The 12,634-nt window shown below is 37.7% G+C and overlaps 2 protein-coding genes across 2 annotated transcripts; both read right to left on the bottom strand.

The window, feature by feature from the left end:
- Positions 1–1,908: 1,908 nt before the first annotated feature.
- On the bottom strand, positions 1,909–2,844 carry LOC116412345 (olfactory receptor 8H1-like). The gene has a single exon (XM_031906481.1). It carries the CDS (start codon positions 2,842–2,844, stop codon positions 1,909–1,911), a length of 936 nt encoding a protein of 311 aa, XP_031762341.1.
- Positions 2,845–10,725: 7,881 nt separating this feature from the next.
- Positions 10,726–11,691, bottom strand: LOC100496160 (olfactory receptor 8H3-like). The gene has a single exon (XM_002935439.3). The coding sequence runs from the start codon at positions 11,689–11,691 to the stop codon at positions 10,726–10,728; it is 966 nt and encodes a 321-aa protein (XP_002935485.3).
- Between the last annotated feature and the right edge of the window lie 943 nt (positions 11,692–12,634).

The following is a 12,634-nucleotide window of genomic DNA, read 5'->3' as shown; positions in this document are numbered from 1 at the left end:
GTAGGAGATAAGATACTATAGACTGGAAGCTTTGAAGCAATTTTTAAGAAATTTCACAAATTTTGATAAAAAACAATAACTTTAGGAAAGCATTGAGACTTGATAGTTTGGAGTAGACAGCAGTTCTACCTATTCTGGATAGGTAGGTTCTGAATCTGTTCTTTCTAAAAATGTATAACTTTCTGGGATAAACCTTCTGTTAATGGAATATTTGACCTTGAAATCTAAAGTATGGAGCTTTCTGGAGCAGTGCTTTGGAAATTTGGTAGTGTACTGCTGGGAGTTTTTGACCTATACAAGTGATAAATCTCCATAAAACTATATATATTTGGTATTGGTGCATTCAGGAGACATGGGACTTTCCAAATCAGTTGAATTTTCATGCATAAACTAATTTTTGTTTCTAGTATGTGTGTTTATCTTATGGAAAATTAGTTTTTGTTTGCATTTTTAGACATTTAGAAGCCTATATCTTACACAAAAATTCCATATTTTGAAAGTTTAGGTTGTCCTGAAAAAATCAATACATAGTTTTTCCTGGGTAAACTAAAAGTCCCCCCGAGGAAAAGCCCCTAAAGTGAAACAGTGCAAAATGTTCAAAAACATTTGGCAGTAGAAGGTCCACTTTGTTCAAAACGGCTGGCAGTGAAAGGGTTAAAGCTGCTTATTTTCTGTTTTGTTTATTGTTACTGATTGGGCCTATTTCTTGGCTTCTGGTGTTGACCTGGAACTATTTCCAGATCTGATTAATTCTTTGGTATAAACCTACCTTATTAATTCCATTCACACCATAGCTTTTCTGGTGAACAATTTGATTTGACCAACATGTATAGAGCCATGCATAAGTATTCCCATACCCCCCCCCCCAGGCTTTTGTACACCTCCTACATGAAATTAACATTGAGCTCATTTGTAATTGTAATATTTTATTTACACAGAATGCTTACTATTATGTTGAGACACAAAGTTAATGAAACAAAAAAGTGTTCCTGTACATAAGTCCCCTTCGATCAATAGCCCCATTTGGCTGAATTTACAACTGTGACCCTTTAATGGTAAGTAAATATCTTTTCACACCTTTCAGGAGAGATTTTCTTTATATTGTTCAGGTTGGTTGGATGATGCCTGCACATCTTCTCAAATAGTTATATAATACACTTTTTGTAAATGCAGCGATGAGCAAATTTTTGCCAGCTGCCATTGGCAAATTGTATCCCAAACCCAGAACAAAAGCCAAGGTCCCGGTCTCAGCTCACTCTTCTGCCTATAACAGCCACCTTTGGCTTCGGGAGGAGCCCCCCACTACTCAGGTGCTGCCAGGTCTTAATGTGAGAGAACCAGGGCAAATGTTCTGGGCAGCATTTGAGCAGAGGCAGGGAGTGGAGATGAAAGTGAAACGGGCCAAAACCGTACAAACAATGAGGTACATAATTGAGATCCAGAAGATATAGTTGGAAAACAGGCAAAAGGTCGGTACAGGCGGCAATCAGTGAAGTCAAAGGTCAGAAACAAACACACCCAGGAACCAGGAAGCAGAACCAAGGCCCCCCCTGAAAAAAAATGCAAGGGCCCGGCACACACCCCTCCCTACTTGGACGTCCCCCGCCTGCCCGCCCCCTGCTGGAGTCTCCTGTTATCCGCATCCCTTTTCGTGGCTGCAGGTAGTAAAGAGGCTGTAGCGGAGGGAATTTTTTCACTTTAACAGAGGAAACAGACCCCATGGTCTGGGCCCCCGTCCCCCCTGCAATCACAAGGCCTGCTTCTTCTATAGTTATGCCACTGTAACAATCCAAAGAGGTGTTTAATTAATCAGACCAGTTATAGTATATTTATTTATTTATTTTACTGAAATGGTCTATTTAAGACTGTAGTGGCCAGGCTAATGTTTTATTAAGTGGCATTGACGATTTAAAAGAAAAAATCTCTTTGCCTCAATTTAATAAGTGAAGACTGAAATTCTCTATTTTTCAGTGTGTAAATAAGAGGATTTAGCACAGGGCCCAGGACAATGTACAGCAGTGAGAAATACTTGTCTCTTTCCAAGGAATAATTTGTGGTGGGTCTCATATACAAAGAAAGTGCTGTCCCATAAAGGGTTATCACACAGGCCAGGTGAGAAGCACAGGTAGAAAAGGCTTTTTGTCTCCCCTCTGAGGATTGTATTTTCAGGATAGCAGAGATGATAAATATGTATGAGGTCAGAGTAAGGAGGAAGGAGTTGAAAATCAGCAATGTCCCTTCAATGTAGATTAAAAGTTCCACACTAAAAGTGCTGCTGCAGGAAAGTTTTAGCAATGGTGTGATATCACAGAAGAAATGGTTAATAAGATGGGAAGCACAATATGATAGTTTAGATATAAGTACAACATGGCCGACAGGGTCAACAAACCCACCAGTGAATGCTGCAGTTATAAGCCCAGCACAGTGTTTCCTGCTCATTCGGGCAATGTAATGAAGGGGATCACAGATGGCAACATAACGATCATATGCCATGGCCGTCAGGAGAAAGTACTCACTGGCAGCCAAGGCCACAAAAACATACATTTGAGTCATACACCCCAAGAATGAAATGTTATTTTGTTGTGTGCGAAGAATATGTAGCAAATTAGGTAAAATATTTGAGGTGGAAGAAATGTCTATGAGTGAAAGGTTCAGCAAGAATATGTACATGGGGGTGTGTAAGTGAGGATTGCATGAAATGACTAAGAATATGATGAGATTTCCCAGCAGAATGATGAGATAGATTCCAAGGAATAGCACAAAAAGAGAGGTTTGAAGCTCAGGAATATCAGAGAACCCTTGGATGATGAATCCTGAAACATTTTTTGGACTTCCTGAGGCCATTTTTCAAGACTTCCTTCTTATGGATAAAAGCAAATAATAGTCTAAATATTTCACATATGGATAAATGGGGCACCCCACCAACAACATTCCCTTAGTAATGCAGGCAACATCACTGTAAAATATGATACAATCACAGTCTTATTCTGTCTTTGAGAACTTTTCAAAACTCAGAGACTGAGTACTGTATATAAGTAAATTTCCAAAATGCAGGCAGAAGAGTCAGAGAAGTAGCCGGGAAACACCATGATTGGTAGGGAATTCCCCGATTCTCCTGATTGCAGCTCAGACACAGACATCCAATAACAATGGTTCCATTGAACTTATACAGCTAACACCTAACTGAATAAGTTCAATAGAACCATTGTGATTGGATGTCTGTGTCTGAACTACCATCAAGGGTTTAAATACTGGGGAATTCCCTACCAGTCATTTGAACTGAAGAAGCCACTCGGATGAGTGGTGAAACTTTTTTAAGAAAAACTCAGAAAAGTCCAGTTGTTTAAGACTTAATTCTACTAGATACTGTATATCATGACCTGGATGAATGAGAATCTTCATAGACATGATTGGCAGAGTTTTTACTCTATTAAACATTTGAAAAGAAACCAAAACATTGGGTCAAAAACTCCATATTTTGCTGGATAAGACTGATATATGATAAAAGAGATGACACTACTGTAATACTGCAAAGTGTCAATTTAACAAGATACTTACAGTTTTTGTGAACACATTTTCGCATTGTGGCTCTGTCTGAAACTGAAAGATTTTTATACAGTACAAATTTGGATTCAGAGCTGCTTCAGTTTTAAAAAGTGGTGCTCGTGTCAGAAAGAAGCCGTAATATGGAGCACTGTGGAACTGTGACCAACTGATGCTCTATATCTTTTGCCCTAAATCTGTACAGGATAATACATGCTTTGTAAATTATATGAGTGTAAAATAAGCAAACTGGTTTACACTATGTTGATTGGAGGCACTTGGGGGGCGGTGGAAAAAAAGAGTTCGCCTTCATGTTAATATTATTTTATATAAGTTTGCAGGAAATAGTAAAAGCCTCTTGTATGAACCCACCCAGCTCTACATAATTACTTATCTCAATTCAAACCTTGCAATGATTGTGCATGTAACAGCCAGTATATCCTACTGAATGGTAGTGTGTTGGGGGTTTCCTTAATGGAGAAGGATCTGGGGGTTTTTGTTGATAACAAGTTGTCTAATTCCAGGCAGTGTCATTCTGTGGCTACTAAAGCAAATAAAGTGCTGTCTTGTATAAAAAAGGGCATTGACTCAAGGGATGAGAACATAATTTTGCCCCTTTATAGGTCCCTGGTAAGGCCTCACCTTGAGTATGGGGGGCAGTTTTGGGCTCCAGTCCTTAAGAAGGATATTAATGAGCTGGAGAGAGTGCAGAGACTGCAACTAAACTGGTTAATGGGATGGAAGGGTTAAACTATGAGGTTAGACTGTCAGGGTTGGGGTTGTTTTATCTGGAAAAGAGGCGCTTGCGAGGGGACATGATTACTCTGTACAAGTACATTAGAGGGGATTATAGGCAGATAGGGGGGGTTCTTTTTTCCCATAAAAACAATCAGCGCACCAGAGGTCCCCCCTTTAGATTAGAGGAACGGAGCTTCCATTTGAAGCAGCGTAGGGGGTTCCTCACGGTGAGGGCAGTGAGGCTGTGGAATGCCCTTCCTAGTGATGGGGTAATGGCAGATTCTGTTAATGCCTTTAAGAGGGGCCTGGATGAGTTCTTGATCAATCAGAATATCCAAGGCTATTGTGATACTAATATCTACAGTTAGTACTAGTGGTTGTATTTATAGTTTATGTATGTGAGTGTATAGATTGGTAGGTGTGGGTTAGGTGTGCTGGGTTTACTTGGATGGGTTGAACTTGATGGACACTGGTCTTTTTTCAACCCTATGTAACTAGTGTATGTAACTAACTATGTAACTATATATCAGTCAGCTTAGTCTGAAGAAATTTAAAAAGAGTCTGCCGGTCTCTTTAGGAATCCAGTTTATATAACCAGTGAGACAAAGGGAATTCCTCAAGGAATATACAATTATGAGCTCATTTAATAAAGACATATAAACTTAGTGCTGTATAATGTATAACTTGGGAAATGTGCTATAATTGTAATAAATACCTCTCTAGGGAAATAGCTCTGGAAAAACCATTGTAAACTTATCAGTTTAATGTAGGATTTAGTGATGCTTTTGGCTACAAAACTTTTCTTTTCACAAAGTAACAGAAATCATAATGGGGCAGAATCAAAGCTGCTTATTTTCTGCTTTGTTTATTGTTACTGATTGGGCCTCTTTCTTGACTTCTGGTGTTGTCCTTGGACCAGATGATATTGATTATTTGGCAGTACAGTATGTATTAACCTACTGTAGTATGTATAAACCTACTGTACTCCTATTTTAATATTGTACCAAGAGCTTGATTTATACCACCCCATTAGAATATGGGCCAACAAAAGATGGGTAAAACCCTTTATTATTCCTATTCACACCTTAGCTTCTCTGGTGAACAGTTTGACCAACAATGTATAGAGCCATATACATACCCCCCAGGCTTTTCTACATCTACATAAAAATAATATTGAGTTATTTTGTAAATGTTATGTTTAATTTACACAGAATGCTTACTATCATGTTATATATCAGAAACAGTAGATTGTGTGAAGTTATGGTGTAAAAATTGATGTTTCTCCAGTGATCCGATAGAATTCAGAAAAGCCAGTTGGATAAAACATATCAAGTCCAACTGATTTGACTTATTACTGCAGATATATGGGGATATTATAGCTCAAAATTTTATTGAACAATTGCTCTATATGTCTCTATCTTCTCCCAGAAGATATGGAATTAAGTGTCATTTTTCTAACAAATTTCCTGCATTCATTAGAGACATTTGATTGCAATTTGATTACATTGCATGCAATCTTTTTTAAATAATACCAATTTATTAATATTTTGTATATACTCTGCTTACATTTTTAATTTTTTTTCCTTATGTGTAACTAAGTTTAACATGCTCCCCTTGCAAACTGGTTTCCCAATATTGGGCCGGATTTAATTCAGTGAGAAAAAATTATCTCATTGTTTATCATGTAAAATGATGGACGAGCGTCTAAAACTTTTCTCCTAATTCAGTTCCAGTTATTTTCCATTGACTTAATAGAGCGTTAAACAGTGAGCTATGGGTTTCTGAACTGAATTGCATCTCAGATTGCATCTCGTCCATGTTATCACATGATAAGTCATTTTCTCACTGAATTCAATCTGGCCTATTATATGTTGTGGTATTTATGGAAGTCTTCTTCAGGGAGATACACCAGATTGTTATATATTAAGGACATCTGCCTTTTCTGTTTATATCCATCATAACAAATCTGCTCAGAGGGTTACAGTGACAAAACCATTGGCCTCTTGAGTAAAGTGGTAACACAATGGCAAATTTGTCCCCTTTCGCGTTTCCGGAAAATTAGTGAAACAAAAATTTCCAAACTGCATTGAAATCATTGCTCAATTTTGGTGGCTACTGCCCAACTCTTTTTTTACTCTTTCTTAAAAAGGTTTTTTTTTTTCATTTTGAGTTTTTGAAATACAAATTGAGAGACTTTCAATTGAAAAAAAAACAAACAAAACCTATGGGCAGTATCTAGTATAAATAAATCTAAAGCAACTGGACCTATGGGCAGCTTTTGTAGAATGCTATGGGAGATATTTTTTCAACATGTAATTTTTAGTTTTCGTATTTAATGTGTTCAACAGTACAATTTTTTGACAAATATGCTATATGATATATAGAACTTTTGTCATATATTTAAATGGTGTATTGTTATTTTGTTAAATATACTAGTGACAAATAATACAGAACAATTTTAAAAATCAAGGTTGAAATTGAATATAAAAAACTCAAAAATTATCAAATTTGTAAATGATTTAATCTGCCTCTCAATGTTTAGTACAAATAATGAAGCACCCGACATAATATTTACACTGTCCTCTATGTCTACAGCAAATTAAACATATATGTAACCTAACAATCTATAACTTTGTGTAATTAACACTGCCAAGCAGTTATTCATTGTATCACAATTAATGTGATTTTTCTTCCAATCACTTAGATCAGGGGTCCCCAACTTTTCTTACTCCTGAGCCACAGTCAAATATAAAAACACTTGGAGAGCAACACAAGCACCATAAAAGTTCATGGAGGAGCCAAATAAGGGCTGTGATTGGCTATTAAGCAGCTTCTATGCACACTATCAGCATACAGGGGGCTTAATTTGGGAGCAAATCTTGTTTTATTCAACCAAAATATGCCACCAAATAACTACCTGGTTTGGGGCCACCAAGAGCAACATCCACATGAGTCATCAGTTGGGGATCACTCCACCCCTCTTGAAGGCAGAATTGATGCCCTTCAAACTTTCATACATTTCACAATTCCATAAAACAGGAGTCTTTATGGAATCACTCTTTCTCCACTGCTGATCTGTCCATCTGTCCTCTACCCCAGGATATGGTAAGGGCGTGTTTACCAAATGTTGATGCAAATTTTTTTAGCTGCTATGTAATCTGAATTAATTACTAATCAGCCTTGTACTGTGACTGGTATTCATATTATTTATGTTCTGTATATTGTGAGTTGCTCTCTAAGCTCAGGTAGAAGCCCACAACATTTTGTGCAGCATTTTTAGCCTAAAACAATTAAAGCCCCACAATTGGTCAGTAGGTTTGCACTGGCATAGGGGTAGAGAAATCCTGATAAACTGAAGTGGAGATTTCCATGATGGCAGCCTTCGACAGCCATACTGTACAAACAGCAGCTTTTAGAGGTGCTCCTTTGCTCCTCGCTCATTTCCCAGCCCCTAGGCAACAAGCAGAGGTGTCAGATGTGAAAACTCATATCCACTATTTTCATCTGGATGCCTCTGTAAGCTACATAGTTTGGTAAATCTATGCATACTGGGCATCAAACTGTTCAGTAAACCCCTGGCGTTCATATTTAGAATGTTTTATGTTGATACGTTTCAAAATGTGGTAAAATGCAAGCTTAGTGACGCTTTTCAGAAATGTCATAAAAACCATTATGTTTAGCATAGCTTTGTAGTTTGGTAGTTTGTATTAGAAAGATGTATTTACCCATTTTCGTTTTGTCAGAATGTGTACTTTTGGAAAATGTATGGTTTTCTAGGCTCCCTGTACTTTTAGGGGTTCTTATGGCACATAATACACGTGACGGGAGCTTATATTGCAGCGTATGCACCAAATTCCTTTTGGGATCTCTAAATACCAGATACTTTGGTGATCGTATGCACAATGGGCATAAGACTGTTCAGGGGACGTTTGGCTTTCAAATATAGGATGTGTTTTCTTGGTACCTACTTCTATGTAGGAGATAAGGTGCTTGAAAATAGAGGGTTTGATGCAATTTTCAGATATTTCATCACAACTGCCAATATTGGAAAAGCATTGTGACTCTGTAGTTTGCAGTAGAAAGACATGGGTACCCATTTTGAATTCACCCAAATGTGTACTTTCCAAAAATATATGGTTTTGGGGGGGAGTCAATGTATTTTTTCCGCGTTTTTACTCCCAAAAAATGCACTAAATGCATTGGGGCATTTTGTATGCACTAACTTCCTTTTGGGGTCACTAAATACCAGATACTTTTGGTAGTCCTATGCAGAATGGGCATAAATTTGTTTCACGGACCCTTGCTTTTCATACTTAGGATGTTTTTCTTTGGTACCCAATGTTATGTTGGAGCTTGAAAGTAGAAGCTTTGAGGCGATTTTTTATCATTTTTAGAAACTGCTAAATTCAGGAAAGCACTGCTGTTGGTACTTAGGAGATGGAAGACATGGTTACCCATTTTGGATTTGGCAGAATGTGTACTTCAAAAAATATATGGTTTCCTGTGGTAAATCTAATGTTCCAGGATTTGGGGCCTTGCAATCTAAAGTATGCCGTATTCTGTAATTCCGTAATGTATTGAAACTTTGTTAATTTACTGCTGAGAGTTTTGATCTACAGAAGTCTGAAATCTCCATAAAACTATACATATCAGCTATTGGCACGTTCAGGAGACATGCAGCTTTCCAAATCAGTTGAATTTCTGTCCATAAAATAAATTAAAATATGTGTCTGGTACAAATCCCTATATCATGAAAAATATAAATTTTTCTTTTTTTTTTTAATTTTAATTTAGAGCTGAAAATCCTGTTGCAGAAGTGGAAATACACAAAAAGATTTGGAAAGCTCAGGTTCCCTCTATCCTGTTTAGACTGAATTTTTATTTGCTTGTATTATCTAACACTTATCTAAATTAAAATAGATAAACATCTCTGCCTCATTTTATTAAAGAAAGATTGGAATTCTCTGTTTTTGAGTGTTTAAATAAGAGAATTTAGCACAGGGGACAGGATGATATGCAGCAGTGAAAAAAACCTGTCCCTTTGAAGGGAATAACTTGTGGTGGGTCTTATATACAGGCAAAGTAACGTCACATAAAGGGTTATCACACAGGCCAGGTGAGAAGCACAGGTAGAAAAGGCTTTTTGTCTCCCCTCTGAGGATTGTATTTTCAGGATAGTAGAGATGATAAATATGTATGAGGTCAGAGTAAGGAGGAAGGAACTGAAACCCAGCAATGTCCCTTCAATATAAATGAAAAGTTCCACACTAAAAGTGCTGCTGCAGGAAAGTTTTAGCAATGGTGTGACATCACAGAAAAAATGGTTAATAAGATGGGAAGCACAATATGATAGTTTAGGTATAAGGGTAACATGACCCACGGGTTCAACAAACCCACCAGTGAATGCTGCAGTTATAAGCCCAGCACAGTGTTTCCTGCTCATTCGGGCAATGTAATGAAGGGGATCACAGATGGCAACATAACGATCATATGCCATGGCCGTCAGGAGAAAGTATTCACTGCCAGCCACAGACATAAGATACATTTGAGTCATACACCCCAAGAATGAAATGTTATTTTGTTGTTTGAGAAAAATTCATTTCGACTTTTTCAGTTCCTAAACAGAAATTCCTTGGTTTTTTTTTGAGTTTGCCAAAACCCAATTGAGAGATTTATCAATTAAAAAGATCTAAACAATTGTAATGAGAAACAGTTTCTCAAAAAAACAATTACAAATATGCTATAAGATATCTTTGTAATATATTTGTAAAATGTGCTCTTTTCTTTAATATGCTAGTAAGAAAACATATACACCAGTTTTAAAAATTACAGGTGAAATTAAATATAGAAAAACTCCTTAGGGCAAATAATCAAAAACCTGATATAATATTCACATTGTGTCATATGTGTATAGAAAGGGAAACGTATATGTAGCCCAACAATCCAGTGACGTAACCAGGGTGCGTCGGGCCCCCCTGCAAAAAATGGAAGGGCCCGGCACACACCTCCCCCTACTGGGACGTCCCCCGCCTGTACATCCCCTGCCCCCTGCTGGAGTCTCCTATGAGACACATCCCGCTCCCTGGGTGCAGATCGGAAAGTGGCTGTATAAGGGGGAATTTTTTCAATTCAACAGAGGAAACAGATCCCGTGGTCTGGGCCCCCCCATCCCCCTGGCCCCCTGCAATCACGAGGCCTGCTTCCTCTATAGTTATGCCACTGTAACAATCCACAAAGGTGTGCAATTAACACCGTCAAGCAGTTATTCATTGTATCAGGATTAATGTGATTTTTCTCTTGCATTCACCTAGATCATCGGTTCCTTAACAAGAAGGCGGCTCTCATTTATATGGCTCTGGTGGCTAAATGTGCTATTAATGGGGCCAGTTATAGTTTATTTTTTTATTTTACTGAAAAGGTCTATTTAAGACTGTAGTGTCCAGGCTAATGTTTTATTAAGTGGCATTGATGATTTAAAAGAAAAAACCCTCTTTGCCTCAATTTAATAAGTGAAGACTGAAACTCTCTATTTTTCAGTGTGTAAATAAGAGGATTTAGCACAGGGCCCAGGGCAATGTACAGCAGTGAGAAATACTTGTCTCTTTCCAGCGAATAACTTGTGGTGGGTCTCACATACAGGCAAATACCTGTCCCATAAAGGGTTATCACACAGGCCAGGTGAGAAGCACAGGTAGAAAAGGCTTTTTGTCTCCCCTCTGAGGATTGTATTTTCAAAATAGCAGAGATGATAAATATGTATGAGGTCAGAGTAAGGAGGAAGGCATTGAAAGCCAGCAATGTCCCTACAATGTAGGTTAGAAGTTCCACACTAAAAGTGCTGCTGCAGGAAAGTTTTAGCAATGGTGTGATATCACAGAAAAAATGGTTAATGAGATGGGAAGCACAATATGATAGTTTAGATATAAGAACAAGATAGGGAACGGGGTCAAGAAACCCACCAGTGAATGCTGCAGTTATAAGCCCAGCACAGTGTTTCCTGCTCATTCGGGCAATGTAATGAAGGGGATCACAGATGGCAACATAACGATCATATGCCATGGCCGTCAGGAGAAAGTATTCACTGGCAGCAAAGGCCACAAAAACATACATTTGAGTCATACACCCCAAGAATGAAATGTTATTTTGTTGTGTGAGAAGAATATGTAGCAAATTGGGTAAAATATTAGAGGTGGAAGAAATGTCTATGAGTGAAAGGTTCAGCAAGAATATGTACATGGGGGTGTGTAAGTGAGGATTGCATGAAATGACTAAGAATATGATGAGATTTCCCAGCAGAATGATGAGATAGATTCCAAGGATTAGCACAAAAAGAGAGATTTGAAGCTCAGGAGTATCAGAGAACCCTTGGATGATGAATCCTGAAACATTTTTTGGACTTTCTGAGGCCATTTTTCAAGACTTCTTTCTTGAGGATAAAAGCAAATAATAGTATAAATGTTTCGCAAATGGATAAATGGAGCATCCCACCAACAGAGATCAATGGCAGCCCTTCGGATTCAGTTACTGAATAATGCAGGCAACATCAGAGTCTTATCCTGTCTGTGAGAACTGCTCAAAACTCAGAGACTGAGTACTGTATATACGTAAATCTCCAAAATGCAGGCGGAAGAGTCAGAGAAGTAGCCGGGAAACACCATGATTGGCAGAGTTTTTACTCCATTAAACATTTGAAAAACCCAAAACATTTCGGCAATACACAAAGCTTTAGTTACTTTTGCGCTGTTTTACTCCATATTTAGCTGGATAAGACTGATATATAGTAAGAGAGATTACACTACTGTATGATGCAAGGAGTCATTTTAACAGGGTGCTGGGGAATAAAACATTTCTATTTTGTGGTTAATATATACAAACCCTTACTTCTTATTTACTTACAGTTTTTGTCAACAAATTCTTGCTCTGTCTGAAACGGATAGATTTTTATATAGTTGACGAATTTGGATTCAAGGCTGATTCCATTTTAAAAAGTTTTGCTCATGTCAGAAACTGTGGAATTGTGAACAATTAATGCTCTAAATCTTCTGCCCTAAATCCGTACAGAATAATACATACATCTTTGCAAACTTAATGTACATTTAAACAGACTCAATGTGTTGTTAAATGAGCCAAGCAAACTGGTTTACACTGTATTTATCAGAGGCACTTGGGGGGCGGTGGAAAAAAAGATTTTGCCTTCATGTTAAACCTTGATATTAATGAGTTTGCAGAAAATAGTAAAAGCCTCTTGTATGAACCCACCCAGCATATTTACTTATCTAGGTTCAAAACTTGCAAGTATATCCTACAAATGTATAAGTCAAACCTTGTCGGCTTAGTCTGAGGAAAACAAAAA

Source organism: Xenopus tropicalis, chromosome 7, assembly GCF_000004195.4.
Source record: "Xenopus tropicalis strain Nigerian chromosome 7, UCB_Xtro_10.0, whole genome shotgun sequence".
Classification (NCBI taxonomy): domain Eukaryota; kingdom Metazoa; phylum Chordata; class Amphibia; order Anura; family Pipidae; genus Xenopus; species Xenopus tropicalis.
The sequence above is the reverse complement of the archived record's forward strand: the minus strand, read 5'-3'. Positions and strand labels throughout refer to the sequence as shown.

Coding starts and splice junctions, on each gene's coding strand:
- LOC100496160 (XM_002935439.3), bottom strand. CDS start 11,691: ATGGCCTCAGAAAGTCCAAAAAATGTTTCAGGATTCATCATCCAAGGG.
- LOC116412345 (XM_031906481.1), bottom strand. CDS start 2,844: ATGGCCTCAGGAAGTCCAAAAAATGTTTCAGGATTCATCATCCAAGGG.